The following is a 13,104-nucleotide window of genomic DNA, read 5'->3' as shown; positions in this document are numbered from 1 at the left end:
GGACAGCAAACTGACAAAACATCTGCTTCTACAGAGGTGCTCACACCTGCTGATGATCAGTTAAACAAGCTCATTTGATGAGCAGCATCTGGCTACTTACCCACTTCATTTTAATAAAAGCCGTATGGGTGGACTTTGCACTTTGGGTAAGTTTTTGTTCAGTAAGAAATGACACATAACAACCAGGAAAAATTCCACTGAAAACAAACATCTCTTTTGTAACAGTGTCCCGGCCAAAACAGCAGAAACAGCATGGTTGTACAACACTACACATACAGACAGGTGACAGAAAGCAGAAAGTCATACAATGATGATGAAAAAATAAAACTGAAAACATGTTGTGTGTTGCTGTTCATCTAAGCAGAGGGGTTTACTATAAAGCAGGACTGATGGCTATGTTGGGCCTAAAGTCAGAGGATTTGGGCTCACTTCGGTGGCTTTGTTTCAACCTGGCTGATCACAATGATAACTGGGTCCGAATACAAAGCATGTGGTTACTTCATATACAATAAACAAATGTTTGATAGTTTAACGGAAGATCAGTCATGCAAACATGATCGTAAAGGTTGGTCAGCATACCACATTTATTCTAAATGTCGATTAAATGTTGGTGTGGTGATTTAGGGAAACATTTTCAGCATTCAATCTATTAAATACGTGACCCACCATGGATTTTAATCTTAGATCAAAATCAACTGTTTTGACCAGACACTCTGTAGCTGTGTGTTGCGTTACCATAGGAACCATGCATCCAGTAGGAGGATGAACTGTTGCCTCTACTTTCCAGGTGTTTTTTTTAGTATGTTTAAATTTGTTTTTATGACCTGATATACGACCTGAAACTATAGAATTAGAAAAAAAGATTATATAGAATAACTATATTCTATCATTGTTAAACATGTTTCTTGAATTATGTGCAGTGGGACAGATGAATGGAACTAACAGGAAACTGATAATACACTGTGTGTTTTACTACGCACTAGTTCTTATGCAGACTTTGTAGGTGCTGGATATGAATGCTGGATGCTTCATATATGCCTCATCCTTTTAAATGTGACAGAAGAAATTCCAGTACAGTAAACTTACTTCATCGCAAATGTGCAGCGCAAGAATGAAAGCCATAAAGCCAGTGGATGGATAACTGCCCTTCTTCTCCAGCCACATGTCATGAACGTACCTCATGAAAGCTGGATTTACCACCATCACCTGTTATGAAGTAGAACGACCTTTAAAACATATCGAATCCTCAATTTTGTAAAAATAATCATATTCAGTTTAATTCAAATGTCGTGTGTTTTGCAAATCTTCACAACTACTTATATCATGGAACTTAAATAGAGATAAAACCAAAGAACTAACTCTGAGTGAACACACAATGACAATAGAAGGAACAAAGCAAAGCTAGATTCAGAGAGGGCAGTTATTCTGCCAACTGCAGTAATGGAGCCAGAGATACACCCCCAGAAAGGTGGAGGGAGAGTGGTTGTCTTAATGAAGACAAACACTGAGGAAGCTACATAATAGCTGCATAACAACGGGATCATGCAGGCTATTAGATTTATCAAAAGTGAAAGGATCAGAGAAGATATCTATTCAAAAAATGCCCACTGCACTCACCAAATCCTTGTTTGCTTTTATTTTGGATTTCATTGGTGCATATGACCTGTTGGAAAAATGGCACGAAAGACCAAACTTTGAATTCTTGTTATCAATTCCTGAGCACCTACAGACAGGTCCTGAACAGCAGAGAGCTGTTTGGTTCAGCCCCTCTGGGTGAGCTGCCATTTTCTAAATAACACTGGACCTGATTGCATGATTACTCTAAACTTAAACAGAAATCACTTATCATTTATGAGAGAAGGCTTCCTGTATATTTTTTGTCAACATTAAACCTCTTTTTTAAACCTCATTCTGGCAAATGAAACCAGGGATAGATCATAATCATAATCAATAAGAAGATCGATGAAAAGAATAAACTGATTAATTCTATATATTCTTTATTTTCCACATAGGCTTTGCTGAACTAGCAATGACAATACTGCTGGAAGCTGGTTCATCATGGGGTTGACTTTGGTTCATTGTTGACTATTTGCATAAGGCGTGACGCTTTAACGTCGTTTCATTTGTGGGAGCATTCGTCTTAGGTGCTCTCAGCTTTCCTGGACTGCCCCCTAAACCGGATGGGTGAGGAGAGGATGTTACCTAAGCTAACATCCATCAGGAACAACACCTCCCACCCCCTGCATGTGCAGAACGGGCTCTGAGCAGCTTGTTCAGCAACAGACTTTTACTCCCGCAGTATAAAAGCAGATCATTCTTACTGGCAGTTGTGAGACTCCATACGACCACATGAGTGCACTCACTCATCACTTATCATCACTGCTACCTTCTGTTTCACCTGCATCCTGCCATGTTCATATTCATTCCTTCATCATCATATTCTATTCTATTTTTCAACACATACAGACATGCTGTTCTCCAAAAAGTTACCAACAATCTACCAACAGTCTGTGCAGATGACACTATGGGTTGGTCGAATGTTAATTGGTTGAAAGTGAGCTCAAGCCAACGGGAGTGAGGAGGTACTGATAACAACTGATTTCATAACAAAGAGTCTCAAACAAACTTTGAGAAAACTCAAAATAACATGGCTTTTTATCATATTCAAAGATTGCTACCTAACTTGGAAAATCCCTTGTGTGGGACAATGTTAATTTACTATTCTCAGCTAAAATAAGGAAATGAAAATAAATCCCAGGTCTGTTTTTATTACCGTAGCCAGGTTGACACAGAGCCATTCTCTCTGCAGTACTCATTTTTACCCTTTAACATCCTGCTCCACCACCACATTTTTCACTGACTATACGCCCATCTTATCAAAGATTAGAGGAAGTGAACTATCTAAAAACTGATTCAGGTATGGAATGCTAAAAGAAAGTATGTTATTACTTTTTCAAGATGTCATACTTTTACCAGAAAGTGTCACCAAAACCATTTGTGAAAAAAGCATTGATTCTGATTATCATCGGTCCAAGGAAATGAAAGAAATGCAAAGAAACATTTTTCCTTCTCTGTTTTCACAGTGCAGAAGTTAAAGGGCTTTGGGCTTTTTTGTACCTTAAAAATGGTTTTCTGTCCCACACCTGGCACAAGTACAATGTTTGATACCACGACTCAAGAAAACTGTGAAGGACCTAATGATTTTTTTTTTCCCCTAACTGCGTGTCCCATTGATCTGTCTCATTTGAGGTCTACAATAAGAATTTCTAAATGATCCAAATCTGTTCATACCACACCAACTTAACTGTTTAAGGGTCAAATCAACTGGTCTATTCAAATAGGCTGTGTAGCACAGGCCTTTAAGTTAGTTGTAATTAAGTTACTGTTAAAAAAAAAAGCCTACTCTTATTCCTTATAAATGATCAAACTGCAGGCCTATAACCCTCCTTTGACTTCTTAAATTCTTCAAAAAGTAGTACCAAAACAATAACAATTATCCATTTGTAGAAGAACGGCTTGAATCAAAAGTTTCAGGATGGATTTAGAGTTCACTTTAGTACTGAAACTGCATTATTTCAAGTTACAAACAACCTCCTTATGGTCCCTGACAATGTTTTGTTTCGTTGCTGGTCCTGTTAGATCTTATTGCTACTTTTAATACCATTCACCGTGACATCTTTACTCTTGTCACGATCTTCATTTGGAAGTCAAATGAGAGGGAACCTAAGTTAGTTCCGAGTTGGAAATGGAGCTGTATGGGGAGTGTCCATCTGTGTCTTACTTCTTTAATACGGGCTTCATTATGGCAGCTTTCAAACATTATATAAAAAACATGAGTAGAGAGAGATAAGTTTCAAATAAATAAACTAAAATATAAAGTGTAAAAAATATTACTCACACCCCAGAAAATCCTGTTGTGAATGCCTTGATCAGCCACTCGAGATCAAGTATCTTGAATGGCAACAGTACAAGATGAGTAGTGTTATCTAAATCTACTGCACTCTCTGGATACATGATGCGATGAGTTGTTCTGTTCCCGACGTCTGCTTCAAAGCCTTTGATGTGAGCATGGTTCATTCTTAGTAACACAGAGGACATGTTTTATGTCAGTGTTTGTTAGTCTTTTGTATTTTTTGTCTAGAACAGGAGCTAAGATTAAGGCGAACTTCTTTTTACTGATCCCTTACCTCAGTATGAAATCTTGGAAATCTATCAGAGGTCCATAATGTGATCCCTTCAAATTAATAGAGTTCCCCACCACTGCACAAGTCCTGCAGCGATCAGGGCTGGGTTCTGTAAGACTTGGACTGGGTGGGAATATTTCAAACAGCTTGCCCACTGTTGCTTTATAGGTGTCAAAGTTGCGCTTTTCATTCTGTATGTGCTGACAAAAATACACAAAACAGAGTTTATCGTCAGACCAGTTTGAAGATGATTTTTACCCTTTTGATTTGTTCCTTGAATAAAATGGCACACTTGCAAATGTGAATCAGAATTTGTATGTGGGAATTTGAGTGTGAGAATTGGATAACTTTCAAAGAGTCTTTTATCACCATGAGACAGCCTACCTTCCACCAGTTGAAAGCATCCTCAGAAAGTTTGTGCTTTGCGGACAAAAGTGGTTGAATAGAAGTGTTAAAATGACTTTTGGGCAACAGCGGATCTTCCTGTAAACACAAGCACACAAACTTTGCTTTTCAAGCTGCCGGAAATCTCTTATGAGGGAATATGGTCCTAGAAACATCACGATGGCAGTGGTAGAAAGAAGAAAAATGAATAGCGGTCTGGACTTCATGCTGGATGTGTGTCATTTGTGTCAATGTCAATCTGTAAAATGTGTTGTATATATATATATAAATACAAAACTACGTCTAAATTCATGAGTATGGAAGGTGGTGTCATTATTTTTGCTTATTTGGAACAACATTCAACAAAATAAACAAAGCATCTCATTACACACATATAGGTTCCTCATATAAAGTCATCAAATTAACTTTAACAGTATCTACAACTATGACTACTTCTGTTACTACTACAGATAACAATAATCCTAATTATATTATAATGACAACAATGGTTAATCATTCTCAATTTAAATATCACTTAAAATAAAGTTTTGATGATTTAATTCATCCCTAACCTGATAGAGTAAATCCACTTCTGGTCCAATTACATGAAAGAAATCGTCAAAATGTCTCCAAACAGGATGAAGATAACATCCAACTGACGAACAGTAACAATGTTTGTTTTCCCCCAATGTGTTGAAAAGGAGTGGTGTTAAAATGTATCGAGGTGTGGCCTGTGTCATATGTACTCCAACCGGTACAGGTGCTGCTGACTTCCTCATTTACTTTACAAATAATAAGTAAAACATGGGGCCTTTCTGTGTGGAGTTTGCATGTTCTCCCCGTGTATGCATGGGTTCTCTCCGGGTACTCCGGCATCCTCCCACCATCCAAAAACATGCATGTTTGGTCAACTGGTGACTCTAAAAATTGTCCTTCGGAGTGAGTGTGAGCGTGTGTGTGGTTGTTTGTCTCGTTTGTCTCTGTGTGGCCCTGTGATGGACTGGCTTGGTTCCTGGTCAGTTTCAGGCAAAACATTATCCAAAAAAACAAATATCTATAAAACATAAGAAAAACACTTAGGGAGAGGGAGGCACATCATAGTCCAGTCGAATCTTCTAGGCCCGGGGCTCCCAAGCTCTCTCAATTCTGATGAACGAATTAACAGTGGCAGAGACTTACTGCACCCACTATCGCTGGTTGAATTTTGCAAACACTGCTGAAAATATTATCTCAGGACCCAAGTATGGTCCCATGAGGTCCCCAGACCCCTTTAGGAGCAAGTTCTCAACAACCTCATGCTATTTGATGAAGTAGTTGACAATTCAAAAAGTCTTCTTACATACATGTGCGTGTCACTTGCAGACACACTAGACTAGACTGAGACAAGAATCTTGTTAGATTTGGCGCTGATGGAAGATATAGAAGAACTGGAAACAGTCAAACTTAACTGATGGTTAAAGCAGAGCCTTTGGAACCTTAACCAATAAACAAAGCTAGGAATACAATCTATATTACTTGTAATAATAATTTCTAGTATACTTTGGGCTTATTTTGCATGCGTGTGTGACATTTTCTGGTCAACTGAGCTTTGTGGCACATAATCACTGAACATTAACATTCTATACAGTCACTGTCTAACCATATAGTCACCCTTGATGGCATCACAGTAGTCTTCATTTATTCGTTTTTTTTGATTGTCATCTTTCTGCCTTGGCTGTTGAGTTGAGTGGAGTTAAATTGAGAGGAGATTCTCAGAGCAACAACCTGACTCAAGTTCTTGACAAAGCGTTGGTAGAAATTTGCGAATCTAATGAGTCATTGTGCTTCTTTTTCCGAGGTAGGTCTTCGCCAGTTAAAAACCGCTTTTACCTTTACCGGGTCTGTCTTCATCTGACCGCTTGCAATGATGTAACCCATAAAGGTGACTGACTCAACATGAAACTCACATTTTTCAGCTTTCACGAACACTCAACTTTCTAAGAGTCTTTGAAGGACTTGGCGGACATGAGTAACATGTTCGGACTGTTTTTTTTATAAAATATGCATGAAATCTGTATGGTATATTTGAACTTATCTGTACTGTTGCTTGTTTTTAATAATTTCATTCATTCTAATTATTTTATTTGTTTCTCTTTATATTCTTTATGTATTTCTAATGCTTCTTCCACTCCCCGCTGTAATGCTTTTATCTTATGTGAAACATTTTGATTTGTTTTGTTCATGAAATGTGTTATACAAATAAACTTTTATATGTTGAGTTTTACCATGTTCTTTTACAACAGTTCTTTTCAAACATTGTTTCACTCAGTATCTTCAATATATTTTAATGCTTAACATAACTCAAACTACAACCAGTAGCACTTTTTGAGAGAGCGAGAGAGCTGTTGAGAGGTTTAAGTGTCACACCAAAACGATTGTTGGTAGATGATGGCCCGTGGCTGCTGAGTCAGTAATGCTTGTGCTGATCATTAGGAAGAACATATCAAAATACAGCAATATGAGTATTTACAATGTGTAAACACACATTCAGATGCCTCTTAATAAAAAAACAAACAGACTCTTTGGATTCACAAAAACCACACACCAGGGGTCCGTTTCACAAAGCAGGTTCAACAAACTCTGAGGGGTTAGTCGATCATGGTAGGAAGTCCCATAAAGGTACTTCCTCCAAACTTGAAGAGTTGTGTCTTCCAACATAATGTGATACAATTTCTTTTTTATTGTTGAACACATATTGAGTTTCTTTGAGATTTATTTGATGTAATGACATCTGTTTATGGATGAAAACATTGACCTGACATTAAGGTTCTCCTTTGGATGAACTGTGAAAGCATCGGAGAGGCTGACTCTTCAACTAACATTAAAACAAGATCAGATTTATGGCATATTACCTTGCAGAACTGTGATTATGATTGTACAATGAACACAATGCATGTGTGACAACGGCATCTCAGCAGCTGTGTAAATGTTTGCTCCCTGAAACACAAGAAAAGCAGTGAGGAATTGTTTTCTGTGAAGTTTTGACCCCAATATTCATCTATACTTCTGTTTCAACAGATAACTAACACTGACACTGCTCTGATGTCAGGTTCTTGCTTGGTTTATTCAGATTTGTTTATTCGTGTTTTATTTGGACAGGAAGGAAGGATTTCCCATGTTTTTCATCTTGTTCTACTTCCTTGTTGTGTGTTTGCCCTTGTCTTTTAAATGTTACATTAGACATATTCCAATTTTGTGGGTCTGCACTGCTACTAAGCCAATGCATACTGCTGGTGCAGCAAGCAGTCAGCCAAACATAAACCAGCACATATAGTGTACCTTTGCCATAGGTCTGATAGAAACGGGCTGCTTTGATGCCATCAACAATGTAGTTTCAAATGAATGAATGCTGGTATTTTTTTCCTGAGTCATTGTATGTGTTTGTGTGTGTGTGTGTGTGTGTGTGTGTGTGTGTGTGTGTGTGTGTGTGTGTGTCATTTACAAGATAATATCCTAATTAGGCAGGCCTACTGAAAGTGGCAGCCGTGATAAGATCTTGTCTAACTGGAACACTGGATTATTTCTTATGAAAAGATAAGACTGATAATACAGCTGCACATGTATAACACTTTTAGCTAGGTACCTAGGTTCTACAAAAGGCTTTTCCAATAATTTTATCAGAGCTTATTCTAATTCTACATTGCAACTCTCTTTTTAGGAAAGATTGTTGTCAAAGGTAATATCTTACATTGTTAGAGGAATTTAGAAAAAAGAAATTATATTAATTATATCCAGTGACACACAAACAGGGGCATCCTGTAATTTGACAGGTGACCTTGACCTCTTCCCCAATAAATCAAATTTTTGATAGGTGACCTTTAGATGACCGAGTATGTTAGGAAGGGGTAGACGGGAGGGGGTTGGGAGAAATATATCTGTTGAGTGTATAAATGAAAGAATTGTTCATTTCAAAATAGGAAAGGCAAAGTTTTAGAAAAGAGGCTGTCAACATTTGAGTCTTGTATGAGTCGGGGACAGGGGTTCTGGAAAATCCTCTTTTGTTTCGACAGCTTCAAAGACTCTTTCCCTGTAAGGTGACATAGGTGTTGGTTGTATGATAGGAGTCCCAGGACTCCTCAATACTCTCAGGACTGTTAATCAGTAAGTAAACAGCCTCACAGTGTTCCTTTTACACTTCAGCTTTCTTTTCTCTTCATCGTGTGTGTTTTTCAGCTTCAACATCACAGAGCTGTGTGTGCATGACTGTGTGTGTGTTGGTGGCGTGCACACCTCCAGTTGCCCTGTTGGGAAAGACTGCAGGCATCCCACGATCTAACAGACAAGACAACCACAAGTGGGAAAGGTCTCATGCAAACATATCAAACAATATAGAAACATTCAGTTGAGGAAGACACTGAGAGTACACCTACTCTTCTTTTTTTTGATATTCAGCTAATTATGAAATATGAGATTATGAGAGTGAATAAAAGTTAAAAAAAAAAAAAAGAAACCAACCTTATTCTTTCATTGTGCTGCAACAGCAGCGGTAGAAATTTTCATGAGTGACGATGACTGTTGTGCCTGAAGTCTCCTTTGGCTGTTCAGAGTTGATATTAAGAATTATTTAAGTTTAAAAAAGAAATTAAAGAAAACAATGTTAAAACCTCCTAACAACATGCAAAGGAATAAACTACATTCAAAATAAAGTTTTCAAACAGAGTGCAACATGTTCCTAAAGCACCTGAGCACCGAGTTACCCACAAAGTGATCAGAAGTGTCAAGAGACAGATGTTTCTTTGTGATAAGATGATTAAATTAAAGTCAGCATTCAATAAACTTCAGAATTTTTTCCACAGCTGGAAAATTATAACCATCACCTGCATGAGTCAGTTGAGTCACAGAGGCACTAAGTATGTTCTCATGAGAACAGGGTACATCCAAGTGATTTGGCAGCTACAGGCTTAGAAAAACTTATTTGGAAATGAAGTTAAGTCACCTTTTCAGCAGGGTGAGGTTCTTTGCTGTCACCCTGAGAACTACGAATGTTTGATTCCATCTTTCATTCAGAGATCTCATTCATTTCCAGTTAAACATTTTATTAAATATGTGTAACAGATAGTTAGATGTACAAGTCATATCCTGCATTTGCTGTTACTGGCGAGCTGTTAACTCAAATGTGGAGTAAATTTTGTCAGCAGCAAAAGACTCCAGCACGCACACTGAAATGTAGTCAAGAGTTATTTTTCCACAAAGCCTTTTTAGAGGCGCAATCAATGCAATTGTCCAACCAGGAACTGTAGAAAATAAATCAACTTTCTGATGAATTACTCTGAAGTGGCACCAGTGTAAAGTATTTTACAAAACTGAGTCAATATTCCTGATGTCAGGGGGGAGGGAGTTCCAGAGATGAGGGGCAGAGTGGCTGAAGGCTCTAAACCCCATGGTGGACAGACGTCCTGGGGGGACAATCAGGCTGATGGAGGAGGTAGATCTGAGAGACTGGGTGGGGGTACTGATGCATGGGAGGGCAGAGAGGTATGGGGGGGTGAGGTTATGGATGGCCTTACACGTCAAGAGGAGGATATTGAAGTTGATACGGTGTTTGATGGGAAGCCAGTGGAGTTGGTGTAGAACAGGGGTGATGTGACTGATGGATGGTGTTTTGGTGATGATCAGCGTTCTGGACCAGCTGGAGTTTATGGAGGAGCTTGTGGGGAAGACCAAATAAAAGGGAATTGCAATAGTCCAGGCGGGAAGTGACTAGAGAGTGAACCAAGATAGCTGCACTGTTGGGAGTGAGTGAAGAGTGGAGGCGGTTGATGTTCCAGAGGTGGAAGTCGGCGGACCAGATGGTGTTGTTGATGTGGTTGTGGAAAGATAGGTTGCTGTCGAGGACGACACCCACACTCTTAGCCTGTGGGGTGGGGGAAACAGAGTAATTGTCGATGTTGAGAGTGAAGCTGGGATGTTTGGAGAGGGTGGACTTTGTACCAATAAGGACTGCCTCAGTTTTGTTACTGTTGAGTTTGAAGAAATTTGAGGAGAACAGGCTTTGATTTCCTGTAAGCAGGCACAGAGGGAGGAGGGTGGGAAGGTGGAAGTGGGTTTGGAAGAAACATAGAGCTGGGTGTCGTCCACATAACAGTGTAAAAGGATTTTATGTTTGCGGAATATCAGTCCAAGTGGGAGGAGATGAATAATAAATAGGAGAGGACCCAGGACAGAGCCCTGGAGAACACAGGAGGAGAGGGGGGATGGGTGGGATGTGAATGATTTCAAATTAATGAACTGAGTACGGCCAGAGAGATATGAGTGGAACCAGTCTAGGGGAGTGTCAGTTATGCCAATTGAAGCCAATCTGTCAAGGAGGATCGAGTGTGAGATACCATCTCAATACCACGTCAAGGCCGCGCTCAAGTCAAGAAGGATGAGGATGGATAATAGTCTGGAGTCAGCTGCCATTAGGAGGTCGTTTGTAATTTTAAGGAGGGCCGTTTCTGTGCTGTGGCGGGGGTGAAAGCTGGATTGGAATTGGTCATAGAGGTTATTGTTGGAGAGATGAGCCTAAACCTGTGATGCAACTGCCTTTTCCAGTATTTTTGAGAGAAATGGCAGGTTGGAGATGGGACAAAGGTTATTGTAGTTGCTGGGGTCTAAACCAGGTTTTTTTAATATTGGTATCACTACAGCAGATTTAAAAGATGGTGGGACAGAAGCAGTGGTCAGGGATGAATGGATAATGGCAGTTATAAAAGACAGCAGAGATTGAAGGGAGGCTATAACCAGGGATGGCAGGATGATGGTTGGGATTTCTGGATGACTTCTGATAAATCAGCGGCAAATGGGAGTTGGAAGCATGAGAGAGGTGCAGTGAGGGGGGTGTGGAGAACTTGTGGAGATGGAGAACTGGACATGATGTGGGGTCAGTTGCTGGTGGATAGTGGTTATTTTAGAGTTGAAGAAAGACATTAGGGAGTTACAGTGATCAGTGGAGTAAAAACAAGGGGAAATGGAATCTGGGGGACGTAGTGTGCTGTTGAGCACTGAGAACAGAGCCAGTACTGAGAACAGTGCCAGTTCTCAGCGCCAGCAGTGATTAATTCAGCGAAGTATTCTGATTTGGCTGCGGAGAGGGCATCTTTATAGCGGAGAATGTGATCATGATGTATCTGCTTGTGAACAGCGAGTCTGGATTTTTGGGAAAGCCGCTCCAGCTCCTTTGGCCTTCAGCTGACGTAGGTGAGGGGTGAACCAAGGGGCAAAGTGGGAGAATAAGATAGTCCGGGTTTTGAGGTTAAATTCAGTAGAGTTTGGAGACCATCATTGTAAATAGAGACCAGCTGATCCAGGGTGCATAGGTGATTGATGATGGGGAAATTGTTAATGCCTGTTGTGAGGTCTGCTAAATTAATATTTTTTATGTTGCAGAATGACATAACACATGACTGTTTGATTTTGGATAGTGAGAGACTCAAATTAAATTAAACCAACATGTGATCAGTGATGGGAAGATGAACTGCAGAACAATTGAAGGGAGTGACACCTGAGCAACATACTAAGTCCAAAACATCCTTTAGAGTGGGTGAGGAAACCAATGTGTTGGAGACCAACAACTTAACCTTTCCTATTCTGAAATGAACCATTCTCTCATTTATACACTCAATAGATATATTTCTCCCAACTAACCTAACTGTAACTTCCTTAATCCCTCCCCTAATCCCTTCCCTCTACCCCCTCCTAACATACTCGGTCATCTAAAGGTCACCTATCAAAAATCTGATTGATTGTGGAAGAGGTCAAGGTCACCTGACAAATTAGTTTGATGAAAGGATGCCCCATTAGTGTGTCCAGTGTCTATATATATAAAGTTTTGATTCATAATAGCTCTAGAATAGATGTTCAAAGTAATGACACGATGGATAATCAACCTTGCTTGTAGTGTACTGCCTTCTCCTTCATACCTTTCTCTTCTGTTTTTGCTTCAAATGATTTCTGCAGTGTACATTATCCAAATAAATGTCAAATTAGAAGTAAATTCCAGGCCAGGTTAGGTTGAAGGAGTCTGTTACTACGGTAACTGACCGAGAGCTTAAGTTACCTCTCTCTCTGAAACAGGATAGAGTTACCCCTCTTTCTCTGGTTTGAGTTACCTCCCTTTGTGAAACGGAAAACTCAGAGTTTGCCTCATTTCAGGGTTAATAAACTCAGATTTTTCACTAAACCTGCTTTGTGAAACGGACTCCTGTACTTCTTGTATCCTTAGGGAGTTGGAGCAGTGTGAAAGGCATCACCAGCCCACCAGAGCACAGGTGCCTGACCATTGTGCAGGTAATGTAATTGTGACCACAGGGTCCTGCCTCCACAGAACCACCACACATCAGCCCTACTGACAGAATGAGAAGAAATCCAAGGAGCCTCCAGACCATTATTGTTAGTTGTTACGCTGTAGCTCACCTCACATCACTGTAAATTGCCCACCTTCACAATCCTAGACTTTTGAAAGCAGGTGTAATTTCCAGCAGTGGGTGGGAAGAAAGGAGGTTGAATTGAAGCTGAT

The 13,104-nt window shown here is 39.7% G+C and overlaps 1 protein-coding gene across 1 annotated transcript; it reads right to left on the bottom strand.

The window, feature by feature from the left end:
* Positions 1-1,034: 1,034 nt before the first annotated feature.
* LOC140274756 (CMP-N-acetylneuraminate-beta-galactosamide-alpha-2,3-sialyltransferase 1-like) lies at positions 1,035-11,516 on the bottom strand. Its single transcript, XM_072370117.1, has 7 exons — positions 11,438-11,516; positions 10,321-10,607; positions 4,569-4,688; positions 4,188-4,384; positions 3,899-4,078; positions 1,618-1,663; positions 1,035-1,206 (listed from the first exon to the last, which is right to left on the bottom strand). The coding sequence occupies exons 1-7, from the start codon at positions 11,514-11,516 to the stop codon at positions 1,048-1,050; spliced, it is 1,068 nt and encodes a 355-aa protein (XP_072226218.1). The 3' UTR covers positions 1,035-1,047.
* Positions 11,517-13,104: the final 1,588 nt, after the last annotated feature.

The sequence above is a fragment of the Leuresthes tenuis genome, unplaced genomic scaffold (genome assembly GCF_036924035.1).
Source record: "Leuresthes tenuis unplaced genomic scaffold, fLeuTen1.0.hap1 SCAF_18, whole genome shotgun sequence".
In the NCBI taxonomy this organism is placed as follows: Eukaryota; Metazoa; Chordata; class Actinopteri; order Atheriniformes; family Atherinopsidae; genus Leuresthes; species Leuresthes tenuis.
The sequence above is the reverse complement of the archived record's forward strand: the minus strand, read 5'-3'. Positions and strand labels throughout refer to the sequence as shown.

What these genes read in the sequence shown, in the direction of transcription:
- LOC140274756 (XM_072370117.1), bottom strand. Translation starts at nt 11,516, where the DNA reads ATGTCTTTCTTCAACTCTAAAATAACCACTATCCACCAGCAACTGACC. An exon ending in CCAGTTCTCCATCTCCACAA is followed by an intron (nt 10,608 to 11,437) that starts GTTCTCCACACC and finishes GCCTGCTTACAG; the next exon opens with GAAATCAAAGCCTGTTCTCC. An exon ending in TTCCAAGATTTCATACTGAG is followed by an intron (nt 4,079 to 4,187) that starts GTAAGGGATCAG and finishes TGTGTTACTAAG; the next exon opens with AATGAACCATGCTCACATCA.